This window comes from Neomonachus schauinslandi, chromosome 7 (assembly GCF_002201575.2).
Source record: "Neomonachus schauinslandi chromosome 7, ASM220157v2, whole genome shotgun sequence".
In the NCBI taxonomy this organism is placed as follows: domain Eukaryota; kingdom Metazoa; phylum Chordata; class Mammalia; order Carnivora; family Phocidae; genus Neomonachus; species Neomonachus schauinslandi.
In genome coordinates this window covers 99,294,370-99,311,432 of record NC_058409.1, presented here as the reverse complement: position 1 = coordinate 99,311,432, position 17,063 = coordinate 99,294,370, and the positions used below count along the sequence as shown (strand labels likewise).

At 35.7% G+C, this 17,063-nt stretch overlaps 1 protein-coding gene across 1 annotated transcript in view; it reads left to right on the top strand.

The window, feature by feature from the left end:
• GABRA1 (gamma-aminobutyric acid type A receptor subunit alpha1) overlaps positions 1-17,063 on the top strand; it is a 56,605-nt gene that overhangs the window by 16,066 nt on the left and 23,476 nt on the right. Inside the window, exons 4-6 of the mRNA XM_021698020.1 lie at positions 4,403-4,470; positions 11,467-11,687; positions 13,952-14,034. Coding sequence (XP_021553695.1) covers positions 4,403-4,470; positions 11,467-11,687; positions 13,952-14,034 — 372 coding nt within the window. The remainder of the gene's footprint in view (positions 1-4,402; positions 4,471-11,466; positions 11,688-13,951; positions 14,035-17,063) is intronic.

Sequence of the window (17,063 nt, the reverse complement as noted above, 5' to 3'; positions counted from 1 at the left end):
ATTTATTTATTTATTTATTTATTTATTTATTTATTTATTTATTTATTTATTTATTTCTCCGCTTCATGGGGATTTCAAGTTGGAAAGGAGGGGAAAAGATGACTAAATTTTCCTAGAATTGGGAAAAAGAAGGTTCCTCAACAATTCTCTTAGATATCAGCCAAAGCACAACTGTATGAGCATATCTTCCATTTAAGCCTAGTCCTAGACCTAAAGAGGTCTTGATTTCAGATCATCATTTCTTTGCTGAAAAGGCAAGTTAACCATGTCACTTTTTACAATTTGACTAAAGTACATTCGTAACAGTCCACTATCTTGAACCTTTGCACTCTGAATTATAAATCTTCTGTCTAAAGAATGACATTGGGGAGGGTATGTGCTATGGTGAACGCTAGGAATTGTGTAAGACTGTTGAATCACAGACCTGTACCCCTGAAACAAATAATACATTATATGTTAATAAAAATAAATTAATTAAAAAAGAAAGAAAGAAAGACTTCATGTATCACTAAATTGCTGGTGAGCTATAGTGAAAGACATACTTTTGGTCAAAAGAACCTATTTCTTGTCACTGAAATTGTATTCAACTGAATGAGAATGTGGTTTGAGAATAATCATTTGAATTAAAAAAAAGGAAAGGAATACATCAAGATATTAGCAGTAGATTTATGTGAATGAAGGTATTCTAGGGGGGTTAATTTTTTTCAATTTCTTTTTAAATTTCCAAACATACTATCAAGTTTAAAAAAAATTAAACAACATGATAAATTACATTAGCCTTATGTTTACCATAAAGCTTTTGTAACATTTTATAATAGCATTCTCAGATAAGTTTGGGAAATACGGGGGTAAACAAGGTTGATCACGTTTATTTAAAACATGATTTCTTAGAGACACTGGCATGCTAATTTTGGTGATGAATCTTCCAGAAACAGACATAATAAGCAGAGTTTTTCAGCAATGGAAACTGGCCACTCACAAACAGCTGATGACAAATCAAAGAAAAGTGTTTGGGTATGTGGCAAGGAAAATATATTAGAGGGAAAAATACAGAAAGTGTTGTTCCCTTTCTCTAATTATCTTATCCCAAGTTCCAGTTGGTTTCCTGGATCTCATTTCACCATCCTCCTTCCTCTTCTGGTGCCATGACCCATCTCTTCCATTTAGTAGCTGAGTGTCCCTGCACCCCTCCCCACCCCCACCAGGCAACCTTCAGTTTGGTGACTTGGACATTTTGCTCCCTTAACCTTAGGGTTTGTGAATATGTTTGGAGGAGAAATGGGATGAACAGAGAGCAAAAATCAGAAACTCTTTAAGGATATCTGTATGATTAGAGTACAGGGTGAGAAGGTCATCTGAAGGACTCAGGTGAGGGCTCTCAGTCAGGGTACATTCCTTGGAATATTAAAATGGTGACTTTTGGGAAATATCAGAGGGAGATAACTAGTAGAAAATAAGGTCAAGCACTTGAAGATGATGAACTGCTATGGTAAATATACTTAGGGGCAAGGATAGATAAAGGATTAAAGAAACAGACTTTTAAAATGTGATTATAGCCATTTGTGTGAGCTGCTTTGCATTTATGCCTAATCTTTCTATATGGCACACTAACAATTATGTGTGGCAATAAATGTGTATAAACTTAACCATGTTATACATTCTATTTTGTTGGTACAGTAATCTTTATAAATAGGTTTTTTGGTCTTTATAGTTTGTTAGTTATATAGCATCATCATTTACTAACAATTTAAAAACGGCAGAGGGAAATAGCCCATATATTTGGCAAGTGGATATCTCACTTCTTTAGAGCACTTTATCGTGATAGATAAAACAGATTGGTTGCTCCTAAAACATCTGCTAAGCCAGTTTTTGTAAAGCTAGCTACCTCGGGGAGTTACCTGGAAGTGCAGAAATTATGCCCTCCCCACAATCAAGAAATAGGTAATGGTGATAAAGGAGTTCAGGAAAGCTGCCCCACACTGCCAAGCACTTGCAAATATGCAGACAGGGTTTCATACCTATTTCCCAAATGAACATGCATTTAGAGTAGATCCCTGCCACAAAAATAAAAATGAAAGAATGGACATAATTTTAATTCTGTAGATGTTAACCAGATCTATAAGATATTCACCATAAGTCCCACAGTTTCTAATCTGCAGAGAATGAAAACTCAACCTTAGAAACAAAATTAGGTTGAGTCAACCACTTAGAAAAATAAATAAAATAACAGGAGGATCCAACTATTTCAAGATTTATGTAGAAAGAAAATATAGATACTAATTTGATCACATAATATAGGTGCTTTAATTGCAAGACATTAATCTATGTAAATAATAACAAACAAAATTATTTCCAATAAGGAGCATACCTGGGACACTAGGAATTAGGATGAAAACATACCCAATTCTCTATTATCTGCTCTTTCTTTCTGTACTTTTTTCATGGCAATATGTGCATATTTTGTCATATCAAAGGCTCCTTTGCTTGAACTAGAATGGAAAATGCTGAAAGAAAAAGGACAAAAATGAGCTCAATTAATAAAATAAATTCTAGCTTTTGGGAATAGATAGCATGCATTTTCTTTTTATTATTGTTTTAATTGAAAGTCAGTCCTGGCATTCTAATAAAGTGTGAGCTCTAGATGGAGTCTTAAGAAATAACAGATGTTTAAACTAAGAAAAAATGCTAGTTGAGTAAAGAATACATATGGAAATTGGGTGCAGGAGAGAAAGAGAGATGTAAGCACTAGGAAAATGACTGCAGAAGGGGAGAGAATGGAGACAGCCAGAAGAAACCAATGGTTACTCCAGCTAAGACATTGCTAATGGCTGTTCCTTTCAAGCTATATAGTTGCTGTAGAATGTTAACGCTGACTTTGGAAGGAAGTGAGTTCTAAAAACACAGCTCTATTTTCTTTTCTTTTCTTTTTTTTTTTTAAGATTTTTATTTATTTATTTGTCAGGGAGAGAGAGAGAGCACAAGCAGGGGGAGCAGCAGAGGGAGAGGGAGAAGCAGGCTCCTCACTGAGCAAGGAGCCCGATGTGGGACTCGATCCCAGGACCCTGGGATCATGACCTGAGCCGAAGGCAGACGCTTAATGACTGAGCCACCCAGGAGTCCCAACACAGCTCTATTTTCTTTGTCTCAAACTATGTCCTCCTTTTTCAAGTTTTTAAAGAGTAAATCTCAGATGATTCTTATGTCAAGGGGCTTATTTAAGCATTTTTGGAGCCAATGAAATTGTTAGGAAAAAAAAGGAAGAAAAGAAAGAAAGGGGGGAAAAGGGAAATGAGCCAAAATATATTGTATTGTTTATTGAAGGGATTATCTCTACCTCTAAATTATATTCTCATTTGTGGTACACATTATGTATAGTATATAACATGACCTTCTTGAGAGAAATTTATACTGAAAGTATTAACTGTTTACAAGTGAATTGCTGAGAGATAAAATTCTTGATTTTCAAAAGAATTCATTACTGCATATATTGGATCACCTTTTTAATGTCCTACCTCAGAGATATAAATGTCCTGATAAATAAAATGAATTGCTTAAGATACTGGACCATTATTTCTCAGAGCTAGAGTTTAAAATTAAAAAGCCATCTTTTTCATTCTCAGCTCTAAACAAATTGTTCCTTTTGTGAAAGCAACATTTTTCTATCATTTTTTTTGGGGGGGGAGGGTGACTGAATTTCCTTGAAAATGCCTGTGTTGTCACCAGACTACAATGAATATGTTTTATTGGTTGATGTATATGCCTCAGAGACTAATAAAATAAAATCATATTGAACTTGAAATGGAATCTATTAAATGAACTTTTTCTGTGCCATAATATATTCTTCTTATCCTCAAAATTGAAAATATTTATATAGGTTGTCAGATTTTTCCCAGAGAGTAATTTGGATAATTCAGTTATGATTTTGTGCCAGAAAGCATCATTTACAAAACATACCCTTGAGTCCTTAAGAGTTAATAAAGCTTGCCACAGTATACTGTATACTTCCCAAGAGTATCCTAAATACCTGGAGGATCTGGTGAGCTCTGTAAGAATATTTAAGCTTAAATGACACCCATATGCTAACATATTTTTTTATTACAATGTGAAATGGCTTGGTATCATTTAGGAAAGTGTGCCCATTCTTGAGGAATTCATTAAGCAGCAGCTGATTTCATAAAGTCTACCTCCCAAAGTGGCATATTTAGGCTCTGTTCTCCATTGAAAAATATTAACTGTGAAATTTCATGTGTAAGCAGTAAATTATCAGGACTACACAGTGGACCAATTTTAGAAATAGCTAATCAAAGCCAATAAATTTCCCATTTGGGTGTGAGTATGTGGTAGTGAGATCTAATAAGGACTGTTGATAGACATTCACTGTCCCAATTTCCTGCTTCATCAGAGCGTGTAACTGAAGTGAAGACTGACATCTTCGTCACCAGTTTTGGACCTGTTTCAGACCATGATATGGTAAGTGACACTGCATTTTTGGTTTTCGTGGTATATTTTCTAAATTTAACTTTTGAAAGGAAATTACAGACCAGGTATTTAGAGAACAACTTGAAATAGCTTGGCTATATCTTTGTGTCTTTCTGTATGCATAATATGTAATATATACTAATATATAAAATTTATATAATAGGTAATACCCACTTACTTTCCAGACCAAACGTATTTATGATATCAACCACTGCAGTCTTCTTTTTTTCCATCCCTGAAATGATTGCTTTGCCTTGGTTTATGTTCTGTAAGCCAAATAGTATGATCTGCCTTACATTTTATTTAGGAGGGCATGTTGATTCAAAGATGCTAGGTCTCAAGATAACCAGCACTCATATAGAATAGCCATGAGCATCATGATTTCTGAATTATTCTTGGCTAAAAAGGGGATATGAGTATAAAAGCTGAGTTGAATACTTGACCAGAATTAGAGAAATAGTTAAAATAAACACACTGATGGGAAATGTTCAGCTTCACTGCAAAAGAAATTCATTAAATTAGTACCAAGAATGAAAATAAAATTAATACATACCTGTTCTTTCTTTTCCCAGCCCAATAAGTTAACATGAATTTCTCTTCTTTTTGATGGGAATTGGTGAAAGAGTAGAGCTCTGTTGTAATATTTGTGTACTCATAATAGCCAAGCTCCTATATAATCAAAAAATCATAAAGAGGCCATGAAGACACACTTTTATGAACTATTTCAAAGATATATTTATTGAATATTATTTTTAAAATGCCTTTTTGTTGACACCATCTTTTCATAAAAGTCCTCTGACTTCATAATAGTTTAAAAGTGATTGAGAATAAAAGTTACAGAAAATACCAGTTTGGACCAGCATTTCTCAAAGTGTGGAAATTCGCAAGTGTACCCACTTTGGCAGAGTTAAAATCTCTGACAAGTCCTGAAGTAAGGAAACCTGTTTAACTACATTTAATCTAGTGTTTTCCAATCATATTTGTCCAAAACCTTTTATGTGATACCTGTTGACATTCTGTAGAGCTAGTACTCTGTGAGTCAAACACTGGGAAATGCTGGCTCAGGATAGTTAGATAGTTTAGATCTTAACACAGGTTATGAAATGTAGTGACTATGCCAATTAAAGTCAGCAGAGCCTAAGAGAGTGGTACGTAAGAATACAGAATACAGATTTCTGAACCAGAATGCTGCCTTGGTTTATAATCCCAGGTTCTGCGCTTATAAAGGTGTATTGTTGGGGAAGTTCCTTAATACCTCTTTGCCTCAGTTTCTTCATGTGTAAGATGGGAGTGATGATAATACCTCATGGGGTTATCACAAGTATTAAATAAATTCATACGAAAAACATTTAAAAGTTCTTAGCATATAGGAAGCACTCAATGAATGTCAGCCATTATTACTATGCAAGAAATAGAGATATAAGAATTAGCCATAATTGTGGATTTATTCCTTTGGCAAGTTATTACAGTGGTTGATCTGTAGTCCACTTTCTTGAAATATTGTTATACACTATTTTTTGCTAAACTGATCACTCTGAGGACCTCTTGTGATTCTCCCATGTTGGAGCTCTGTCTTACAACACTATTCTCTCATGCTACTTTTCTAATTAAGAACATTTAATAGAGCCCAGTCAGGTTTAAGGTCAAATTTAAACTGCTCTACCTGTATTTCATATAGTCCACAGATGATGTTACCATTCGCCCTCACTTGTTCCTAATATTGACTATTTAGTCGTTTGCTTAGGTACTACTTTCTGTGAAGCCATACCACTTGGGGGTGAGCTGAACTTGTCTAGGATCCAGGCTGGCTGAATTCACATCTCACCACTACCAATAGCATGACCTTGGGCAAATCACTTACGTGTGTAAGCCTCAAAGTCTCTAAAATTGGTATATTATTATAATTGCCTCTCCTCGTAAGATAGTTAGGAATTTTAAATGAGCTATGTAAATAAAGTGTTTATAGATAGCACTCAATAAATAATAATAATTATTATTTTTGTCCCGGAACTCCTTATCATGCTGTTCCCTTCATGGAAAATTCCCTCTATTTCCCACCCATCTGAATCCTACATTTCCATAAAGGCCCAAATCAAGACCCAAAAGCTTAATGAAAACCTTTTTTTATTAATCCGATAACAGATTAAGTTTCCCTTTCTGTATTCTAGTCACATTTATTGACTGTAAAATAACAACTTAGCTTTTGTCCTCATTATAACACTGTTCTGTGAAGTTATTTCTCTTATATAAATGTCTTATTTTCCTAAAGTAATGCCAAAAAAAATGTAAAGACATATTTGTTTCACATCCATCACAGTATCAGCGCATTGCTGGCTTACAGTAAGTGTTGAATTACTACTTATTTAGTGATAGGTTTAAGAGTCTATATTGCCTTTAAAAACATAGTCTTATGGGACTCAATAAATAATACCCTCTTTCCTGAGTTCCAAACCTTTTGAGAAATAAGATAATAGAATAAGGGATTTGGAAAGTGAGACTATCATCTTTATTACTAATAATTATGGTCTGCAGAAGGTGGTATATATCTGTAGACATGCGAGTTTCCAGAGAATAAACATCAGAATCAGTCAGATTAACCCACCCAGTCACCTGGCAAGACTTTGGCCCCCCTCTGTTAGGGCAGAGACTGTCCATATAAAACTTTTAGCATGGAAAAACATCAGAAATTGTGAGTCTTGTGGACAGTGCAGCAGGAAGAGGCTGAGATAGGCAAGATTGATTTCTCCTTCCAGATTTACCCATCAAATGAAATCATTCTTCTCTCTTCCCCTCCCTAAATAGAGGAGTATGAGGGAATGGAGAGCATTCAGAAGTTTCGCACTGGTGAAGCTCTCTTCTCATAAAGGGAAACATCAAAAGGGATGAAGCATTACAAACATCACACACTGATAATGATATTATTCCTCCTCCTCATTATCATTATCATCATCGTAATTAAAAATGAATATTCTCTATCGCTGGCATCTTTCATAATGCCTCACAAAGACTAGATGCTCAATAGGAGTTGTTACGGGACAGTGCTCAAATAAAGGCACATTTTCTCTTGAAAATATTTGGTATACCTTTGAGTTATTGGTTTAGATTGTCATTTAAAAAAAACTGATTTTTTTTGTCTTGGACTAAAGGTGTATGTTGGGATTTTTGATATACCATTAAGCCTATGATTATCGTGGATTACTTTTCATAAATGGCCTTTGGTCAAATATCAGATAGGAAGAAGGAACAGAGTGTCTAAGCCAGTTATACTCCCTGTTGCCTAAAATTCCTGAATGAGATAATGTTTGAATTGTTCTGTTAGAGGACCAAATTAGCCATGCCTACAACTGATATACTAAGTGGCTAGTGGAAATTATACCTGGCCAATTCATTTGAGGTTACTCATTTAAACCACATTATGGGTGAATTACACATAAAGAGCAGTATGATTTAGAGTCTATCAAAATTAGGCCAATGACAAAGCTATTTCTCAAGACAAGGAAAGCTTTGTAGTTTTTAAAGCGAGAACTAATAAAATATCTAATAAGGATAACCATAATAACAGAATTCAACAGTATTGAATGCTTACAATATGTGAAGCACCATGCTAATAGGTTTATAGATCATATTTCATCTAGTACCCATACCATGATTTTACCTAGGCATTATCATTATCCGTATTTCCCAGAGGAGGAAAGTGACCTAGCTAGGTAGCAACTTGAACTCAGGCTGTGTGTCCCTAGAGGTTCCACAGCTCCCAAGGCATCTGACTTCATCTGGAATAGAAAACAAAATTAGGGCAACTCCTTAACTTTATTTTAAAAACCATTAATTGGCAATCAAACGGCACATTCCCAGGGCACTAGGTTCTGACAGAAATATCCAGGCAGCACAATCACAGAGCCTGTTTTCCATGGTGCTTAAAATGTATGAAGTCAAAGCACACACAGATGGTAATAGATGGTGCAAGTGGGAACACTTCAATACAATATTTATTTAGGAACATAACGGATGTTTTGTCCCAGTCTTCAGAGTAAGACTCACATTCTCCAGCGACCTACTCTATTGAACAGGGTAACGTGGAGAGACATTTCACTTGAATGGTGGGGACTGGCACACTGAACCTTGAACAACGTCTTCGCCAGAGCTTCCTACTTGTTCAGACAGTGTTCTGTAGGGTCTTTTCCTTTGCCTTCTGATTTTACTTTGCTTGGTTATGAGCACCTCACTTTCCTGAGGTTTCCTATCCTGCTACCAGTCCAAACAAAGAGCAACTTTTCTCATTCCCAGCTACATCGAAATCTAGTTTAAATTTGTGTTGATAAAGCAAAGAAATGGGGAGACAAATAACTTCTAATGTTTCCTGAGAACTTCCTATGTTTCAGACATTCTGGCCAGCTGTTCACTTGCATTATTAACTCACTTCTCACAGTATGCAAGTGAAATCACTACTGCATGATCCCCACTTGATAGAGTGGAAACTGGAGTTTAGAAAGGTAAGAAAATGACCTAAAGTCACACATCTGGCAGACAATTTAGCTCTAGTTAGCAGGTTTAGGACTTATATCCATAACCATTATAATATGGCTCTGCTCTCCTCCCTCTTATTCCAGTTTCTTGAGGAAGGAGCTCTGGCCCATGTTGGCCTAGTGCACTATGACCCCGAGGGTGAGGTCATGCTGAGAACCTCCAGCTGTTACCATGGCAATGTTGCAGGGGCAGTTCTCAGAAAACGGGAGACCGAATACTTGCACTCTTGGTTAGACAGTATCTGATCATTATCAAGTGTTTTTATTTCGGTTTTCATTTCCACGTCTAGTGGAAGGGAACATGGAAAGGAAAGCTTATCCAGTTACTTTTGCAGTGTGTGTGTGCATGCTTGTGTGGCTAGTATAGTATTTGAAGGGAGAATATCATAAATGAATGTGGGGATTTCAGTGTCTGCCATTTGGCACAGGTAAGTAAAGCTGGTTGTAAACATGACAAATACATAAACATGAGGAATTTGGCAAGTTTTGACATAATTTTTGGAATCGTTGACTTTGGGGTATATCTATTATGATTCGATAATAAATATATTTTAAGGTTTTTAAAATATTTAACATTTATTTCATTTTCAAAAATCTCCTTGGAGCAAGTAAACAAATGAACAAAATAAAATTTTGGGATTCATAGGAATATGGTCAGTTGGGCATCTTGATTTACAAGTGACTATTCCCTCTACTGTTTGACAGGCTAAAGTAGTTCAGTTGGACAGAAAATAAAGCTTATGTGGCTGATTCCTGAGTAATAGAAATATCCTGATTATCATATCCCTATCTCATAAGCCTGTCGTCCGGAGAAGAGAACATACACAGCTCAGGGTAAATCCATCCATTTGCTTCCCTGGCAAGCACTGCTACTCTGTATCACTTCCCAGTGTAGTCCAGAAGCTCCCTCCCCATCTCTCTCCTCATGGAAAATATCATTGCAGGCCCATCCTACTCCACGAGTTTTCCTTACAGCATCCAAGTTTAAACAGTTTCTCCCTCTGCTAAATTTAAAGATGCTTAACAAATGGTTCCTGGTATGTAAATTCCTATCTCTTGTACCTCAGTGCCTTTTCACCTCACACTTCCAGACACAGAAAAACCTAAACAACAAACAAGGTAGTTTCTCTTGCCCATAAACATAAACTGGCATCATGTTACGCTTCCTTGTTGCTGCTATCTCAGTCGACATTTAGCACTATGCCTGGCACACTGTAAACTATCCAGTGATAATTATTAGTTACTGGATCAGAAGGGCTCAGCTATATCAAACGTGTGGCAGAAGGATAAACCTTTATGCAATCTTTACCCAATCTTACATAAAGCCTGCGAAAAAGACAGGTAGTTAAACTCATGCACAAAATGCCTAGACACAGACATTATTTTTTATGCATGTTCTAAAGATGATATGTATAAGATTTAAAAAAACAACAGCTTTCTAATGCATCAGAATTTAGGGGATTAAGAAAATGTAGCATGATGTTGAAGCCTTCCTTCCAGTTTGGAACATGCTAAGATTAATGGAGAATGTGGTAATCTTTATTTCAAACCATTAAGTTCCAAATTTAGTGTCAGTGTAGCAAGTGCTGCAAGGAAGATGGATATTACCCTTTTCTGTTTTAGGAGCTGGTAAGTCACATTGCTTGTTTTCAGATTAGCAGATGTTTGTCTCTGGGTATTGCCATAAGGAATGCTGTGTTTATTCAAATAAATAGATTCCCTGGCTGTGAATGATGATGAGCTTCACACATTTTTCATGTATCTTATACACACATATACTCAGATACACACACACACACCCGCATATTCTACATTTTTTTTTTTTTGGCGAAGATCCCAATTAACAGTGAAACAGATTATTTTCATAATCTTCTTTGTTGTGGAAAATTGAAAGTCTGTATACATTATCTGTAAACAAATTTTTTTTTTTTTTACTTAACCAAAAAGGAGATGGGGTTATCACGCTAGTATTAGAACCATGGATGACTTGAAATTGTGAGGTTTTCAGACTATGGAAGGGCCCCCCGAAATACTATGCTCTATCTTTGTAGCTGTCATTATCTAATTTAAACATTATCTAATTTAAACATTTAAACATATATATGTAGTAAGCTCCAGTGTGAGTTTTGTTTTAATGTGTACTGTATTCTATTTTTTTGAGTGCTGGTGTGGTAGAGGTGTAGGGAGTAGGGCATGATTTTCTTTTCACATATCTGAGGAGATAATCGTGGAATTTTTCTGACCAAGAAATATTTCAGACATTTTAGATATTTTCAAAAATGATTATGCTGACCATTGATTCACCTGAAACCAGTATGTACAGTCCACCACAAGTTTACTTCTGAAAAACATCACCTAGCTCATATTTTGCTTTTAAAGTTACAAAAATTAAGCATTGTCTAAGCTATTTGCATTGCAAAATACAGCTTAGTGAACTCTGCCATTTTCCAAAATTACCTAGGAATATACAATAGATGTATTTTTCCGTCAAAGCTGGAAGGATGAAAGATTAAAATTTAAAGGACCCATGACAGTTCTCCGGTTGAATAACCTAATGGCAAGTAAGATCTGGACTCCGGATACCTTTTTTCACAATGGAAAGAAGTCAGTGGCACACAACATGACCATGCCAAACAAACTCCTGAGGATCACAGAGGATGGCACCTTGTTGTACACCATGAGGTAAGGATGACTGCGTTTCTATCTGTGCATTTTCTGTACTTCTGTCTCTTCCATATATATATGACCATGAAGCTGGTGGGCCATGGTGGAGCATCTGGTTTCCTGTTTGCCCTCTTTTTCAACCTTAATAATTACTCCGCTATGAAAAATAAACTAACTGAAGTCTTATGCGAGTATTAAAGCATTAAGTAAAATGATTAGATAAAGTGGGGGGGAGTTTATAATGTATATTAAGTAATATATCTCAAGTATCTCTCCAACCTGCTCTAATTCAATATGAGGAACTTCTTCCCCCTACTACTAACCTCATATATTCCTGCATCCCAGTAAGGTCTAGATCAGGTTTCTAGAAGCTATCTCAAGGTATGTATCCAAAAATGTTTCTACTTAAAAAGAAGGAGAAAAATCCAAAAAAATTAGAACAGTTCAAGTGTCTTAAAAACCACAGATTCATATGGAAGTATACATTTAGGAGAAGTATATGAATTTATAATGACATTATTAGAATGAGAATATAAATATTCTTAATTTTGTTTAAGTTGAAGAATATTTATATATATGAGTTATAGATAGATAGATAGATATAGATATTTCTGCTTTACAAACATTTCTCCCATTTTGAGATTATTGGAAAACCTGGCAGCTAGGTATCTTCACTTATGGTTCAATGAAGGAAACATGAATCAAAAAACATTGTTAATATTTTTAAAGAAAAAATGTTTAAAATATTCCTAATTTGTAAGTAATTAAAAATTGTCCACAACTCATTCTTAAGGGAAAAGTTATTTCATCCCCAAGAGACTTGTTAGAATGTTGTTTTTGTAGATCTGGACAGTACTTGGTAATTCAGACTGTCCAAGTATTCCTTTGGCACAAAAGGGTAATGGAGGCAAAACCCTAGACTTGGTGGGTTTTGTTTAGTGTGGGAATAGAGTGATCCTTTGCTTTTGAAGAAAGCTGCCAGAATTTCTACCTTTTTATACGAAAATATCCAAAAGAAAAAGAAAGAAAAAAAATGCTTCAAGAGCCGCTTTAGATGTTGGACTCAACTAATAAATATTTAATAGAATTAAAGAATGACAAATCTCAAAAAAAAAGAGAGAAAATGGAGGATCAGTGGAGGAGACATGTTGAGACCTTTCCAGATCATCCAAGTAGGACCTATTTATAAGTGAAACTTGAAACATCCTCCCCTTATAAAACACCCTCCACTTGTTTTTGAGCCTAAGTTCAGTATTTATTCCTCCCAGCTGACAATTTTCTGGGGCAGGATTTGCACCTATTGAAAAGTTGATCAATTCTTACTTTCTGATGCATGTAATGTTCTTCGTCAGTAACTACCCTGTTACTGCCCATCTCCTAAACTTACCACCACCTTTGCTAACACGTCATCACTTTCCTTAATATTTTGATTTCAAAATGCAAGTTTGATCATTAATTTATGCATTTCATATTTGCTTTAATCAGTATTTTAATCGCTTAATGAGTTTACTGGCTATAAAGCCATCCCTACCACATTTCTTGAGCTACTTAATAATATGGGTAAATATATTTTATAAAAACCATGTGAAGAATTTGATATAAATTCCCTCATGATTCCACCAAACAAAATCAAATATATTTCAGTGAATTATTTTCTTTACCTTTTTTCAAATGTAAATAGAACTGAAGATAGGGACTAAAGAGAAGCCTAGCAGAGTCCGCCTTCCATTAGGCAGTAAATTTGTATAAAACGAAATGGTTGGAATATAGTGAAATCACCCACAAACTCTCCTTTGCCTATTCCTTTGTTGTTTTATGCTGACTGGTGCTGTTTTAAGGAAGGAGATGGGGAGAGCTGCCCTGAGGAGAGGAGACATCCTCTTCTCTTCCTAGCTATCCATGTCTTCTTCTCCACCAAGTCTTTATCCAAGTATTTATTTGCTTACATTTAGTTTTAGTCTCAAAAGATTTTCTGGGTCTAGGTGGTCTAGGTGGATTAGGTAATGATGCTTGTCTTAGGAAATATTACAAATGCTTGCCCATCATACAAAATCCTACCTATTTTCTCAAAACAAACAAATGGATCGAATCCAGTCATTGTTGTAAATAATTCCTTTTAGATCTTTTGGTTAACAGCTCAGTATCATGCTGCAGTTTGTGCCTGCCTCTCTTGCTTTTCTTAATATATTTGCTATAGGTAATAACATCCTGGTCGTATTTATCAGTAAGTGTCTAATCTATAGGGCTCTTGTTTATATCTTCTGTTTTCCTTCATTGATAAGGCTGACGGTGAGAGCTGAGTGTCCAATGCATTTGGAGGACTTCCCTATGGATGCACATGCCTGCCCACTAAAATTTGGAAGCTGTGAGTAAATTTTTAATTTTAATTTTCTTTATTCTTATGAGAGACCTAAGCCTTTGTTTTTTAAAAGATTTTATTTTTTCATTTATTTATTTGAGAGAGTCGGAAGCAGGGGAGGAACAGAGGGAGAGGGACAAGCAGATTCCAGGCTGGGTGCAGAGCCTGATGTGGGGCTCAATCTCAGGACTCTGAGATAATGACAGGAACCAAAATCAAGAGTCAGATACTTAACTGACTGAGCCACCCAGGCGCCCCTGAGACACCTGTCTTTAAGCAAGAAATTTCCAATTAGTAAAGTTTGTTAGGAGACAGATAAAAACCATGAAGAAAGTTTAGTGATTTGCTGCAAATACCTTCTAGGGGTGCCTGGATGGTTCAGTTGGTTAAGGTTAAATGTCTGCCTTCAGCTCAGGTCATGACCTCCGAGTCCTAGGATCAAGCCTGCATCAGGACTCCTGCTCAGTCTATTTTTCCCTCTCCCCCTACCCCCTCCTCTTCCCCCACTTCCACCTCCTCGTTCTCTCTCTCTCCTCTCCCTAAAATAAATAAAATCTTTAAAAAGGTACTTTCTATAAGTAATAATCTTTTATTTCATTTTTAATGTTATTTCAGGAAGAGATTATTATGAGAAAGAATGGATTTAATTAGTGGAAAAATTCTACTTTTGTTAAAGCTGTATTCATAGAAAAGCAAGTGGAGTACAGATGTTTTTACCCCATAGATAATATCTCCCTGCAATAAATGGAGATCACTGTACTTATTTTGTATCATTGCTGACATTTGTTTGACCTTAAGAATATTGCAAGTTGTTTATCAGATGGAAATATTGGTAGGTGGCAGCAGTGGATGATAATCATTTCTTAATAATGAAGGCTACTCCTAAAAAAATACTGCCTGACAAAAATTTACCCTAATCAGAGTCTTTTGAAAAGTTCTAGATCTGTTTGGATATCCCATGAAATTCATGTGTGGTAATGCTTTTGAAGGTATCCTAGATAACTTTATGATAACTGTTGGGGCTTCTGCTATTTGAAACTATGTAGGCACACGTTAGAGGAGCTAAGAGAACAGTGGACAGCAGAGTCAGGTTCTCTGGTGTTCCTCTACCCTTCTGCTTTGGACTAATACGCATATATAAAGGGAGTGAGAACAACGTATTCCTGGTTTCCTGCAGGAGAGTTACTTACAAGGACTGCGTCAACTCCTGGACTACCTAGCCAGCTTTCTGTTCCCACCAGACAGACAGTCTAAGCAACTATTTTGGTGAAGATATGATTCATAGAAAAAAAAAATAGTGGTGGTGTAGGAAGACAGCAAGCAAAGAAAATAGCAAAGGGCCTTCAGGCTCCTAGCAGCACTAGTCATGGAGAGAGAAGTTTATTTATAAATCTAATTCTATACTGAAACCCAAGGACAAACTACTTCAAAAATTGTCAGCCAAATAGGCTGTGGTGATAACTCCCTCCTCCCCACTCTTTTCCCAATTTAATTTATATTCTATGTTATGGACTACTATGTTTTCTCCTGATTACCACTTCCATTCCTAACAATATTATGTGTTATGCGTTACTTGTATGCCAGGCAGTATATTAAACGTTTGTATGTGTATCAGTTCATCTAATCCACAAAATAATCTTATACTTAGGAAGATCATGCATTATAGTTTGCCTGGGGCAGTAATTATTTATGCCTAATATCCTGGTATAACTACTAATAGTGCCCCCTTTTACCTTCAGAAATACCTTGTTTTGGACAACAAATTACTTGTTTAGTATACTAGTCAGGAATGCTTCCAAGCATGAGTATAGCTAGCTGAAAAGAAGAAGAGTTTATATTTTTATATGAGATGAATAATGGTGATTGTTGGTTGATTGCTGGTTAGTCAGCATCTTAACAAGGATGATGTTTTAAGATGCCCTTATATGTTCTTCCTGATCACAAAATGGCTGCTGCAACTCCAGCCATTGCATCTGCTTTCAAAATAAAGAACAGTGCACTGACAAAGAAGAAAGAACCAGCACCTGTATCAAAAAGATAAAAGCTTTCCCTAAAATCCTAGCAGATATTTACTCACATCTCATTAATCAAAGATGTGTCTCATTGCCAAAACTGACAGCAAATGAGGCTGGGAAGAAATATTCTTAACTAGGCACATTGTCAGCCTGAAGAAAATAGGAAGTATTTTTAGGAAGGAGGAAATGGATAGTGAGTAGAAAACAAATAGTGTCTCATGTAAGAAAACTGAAGCTAAATAAAAATCTGCTTTCTACCTCAGAGCTTTTATATATGCTCTTTTCTCTACTTGGGTTACTCTTCCCTTGGTTCTCCATGTAACTGGCTTCTTTTATTTTTCACTTCTCAGCATAAATGTCATTTTCTGGGGCCTTCCCTAATGACCTTGTCTAAATTTACATACAGTCTCACCCATCTACTTGATTATAATACATGTTTAATTTAGATGTATTACAGCAATAATTATTAGTTTCATTTATTGGTTGACATTTTTATTGTCTGGAGACTGTAAACTCCCATGAGAGCACAACCTATTTTGTTCAGTATTTCCTAGCACAGAGCCTAATATAATGTAGACACTCAATAAATATTTATTGAATAGATAAAAATTATAATAATCAGGTTTTAAATGCCCCTTCAATGTTTAAGTCTTAGAAAAGATAGCTTCAGAAAAGGATTTAAGACCCGTGGGGAATTAAACAGAGAAGACTTGACATTGAAAAGTAAGCATCTGAGCTCAGTGGGAGAGCACCATGACTAATTACCATGGCCATCGCCTGCCATTGGCTTGAAAAGAAGCAGTGGTGGTTGATTTATTGTATAGTTAGTTCTCTGACCTGGCCTAATTAGCACACTTCTGAAATGAAGAAACTGAGGCAAAAATGGGCTAAAAATGCATTGACCAAGTGTTTGAAGCAAACATCTTGCCAAAATCTCACAGAAGAAAATAAGCAAGAGATAAGCTAGGGGATTTTGTAATAATTTAGTAGAACACTATGTAATAAATGTTTATGAAGCAA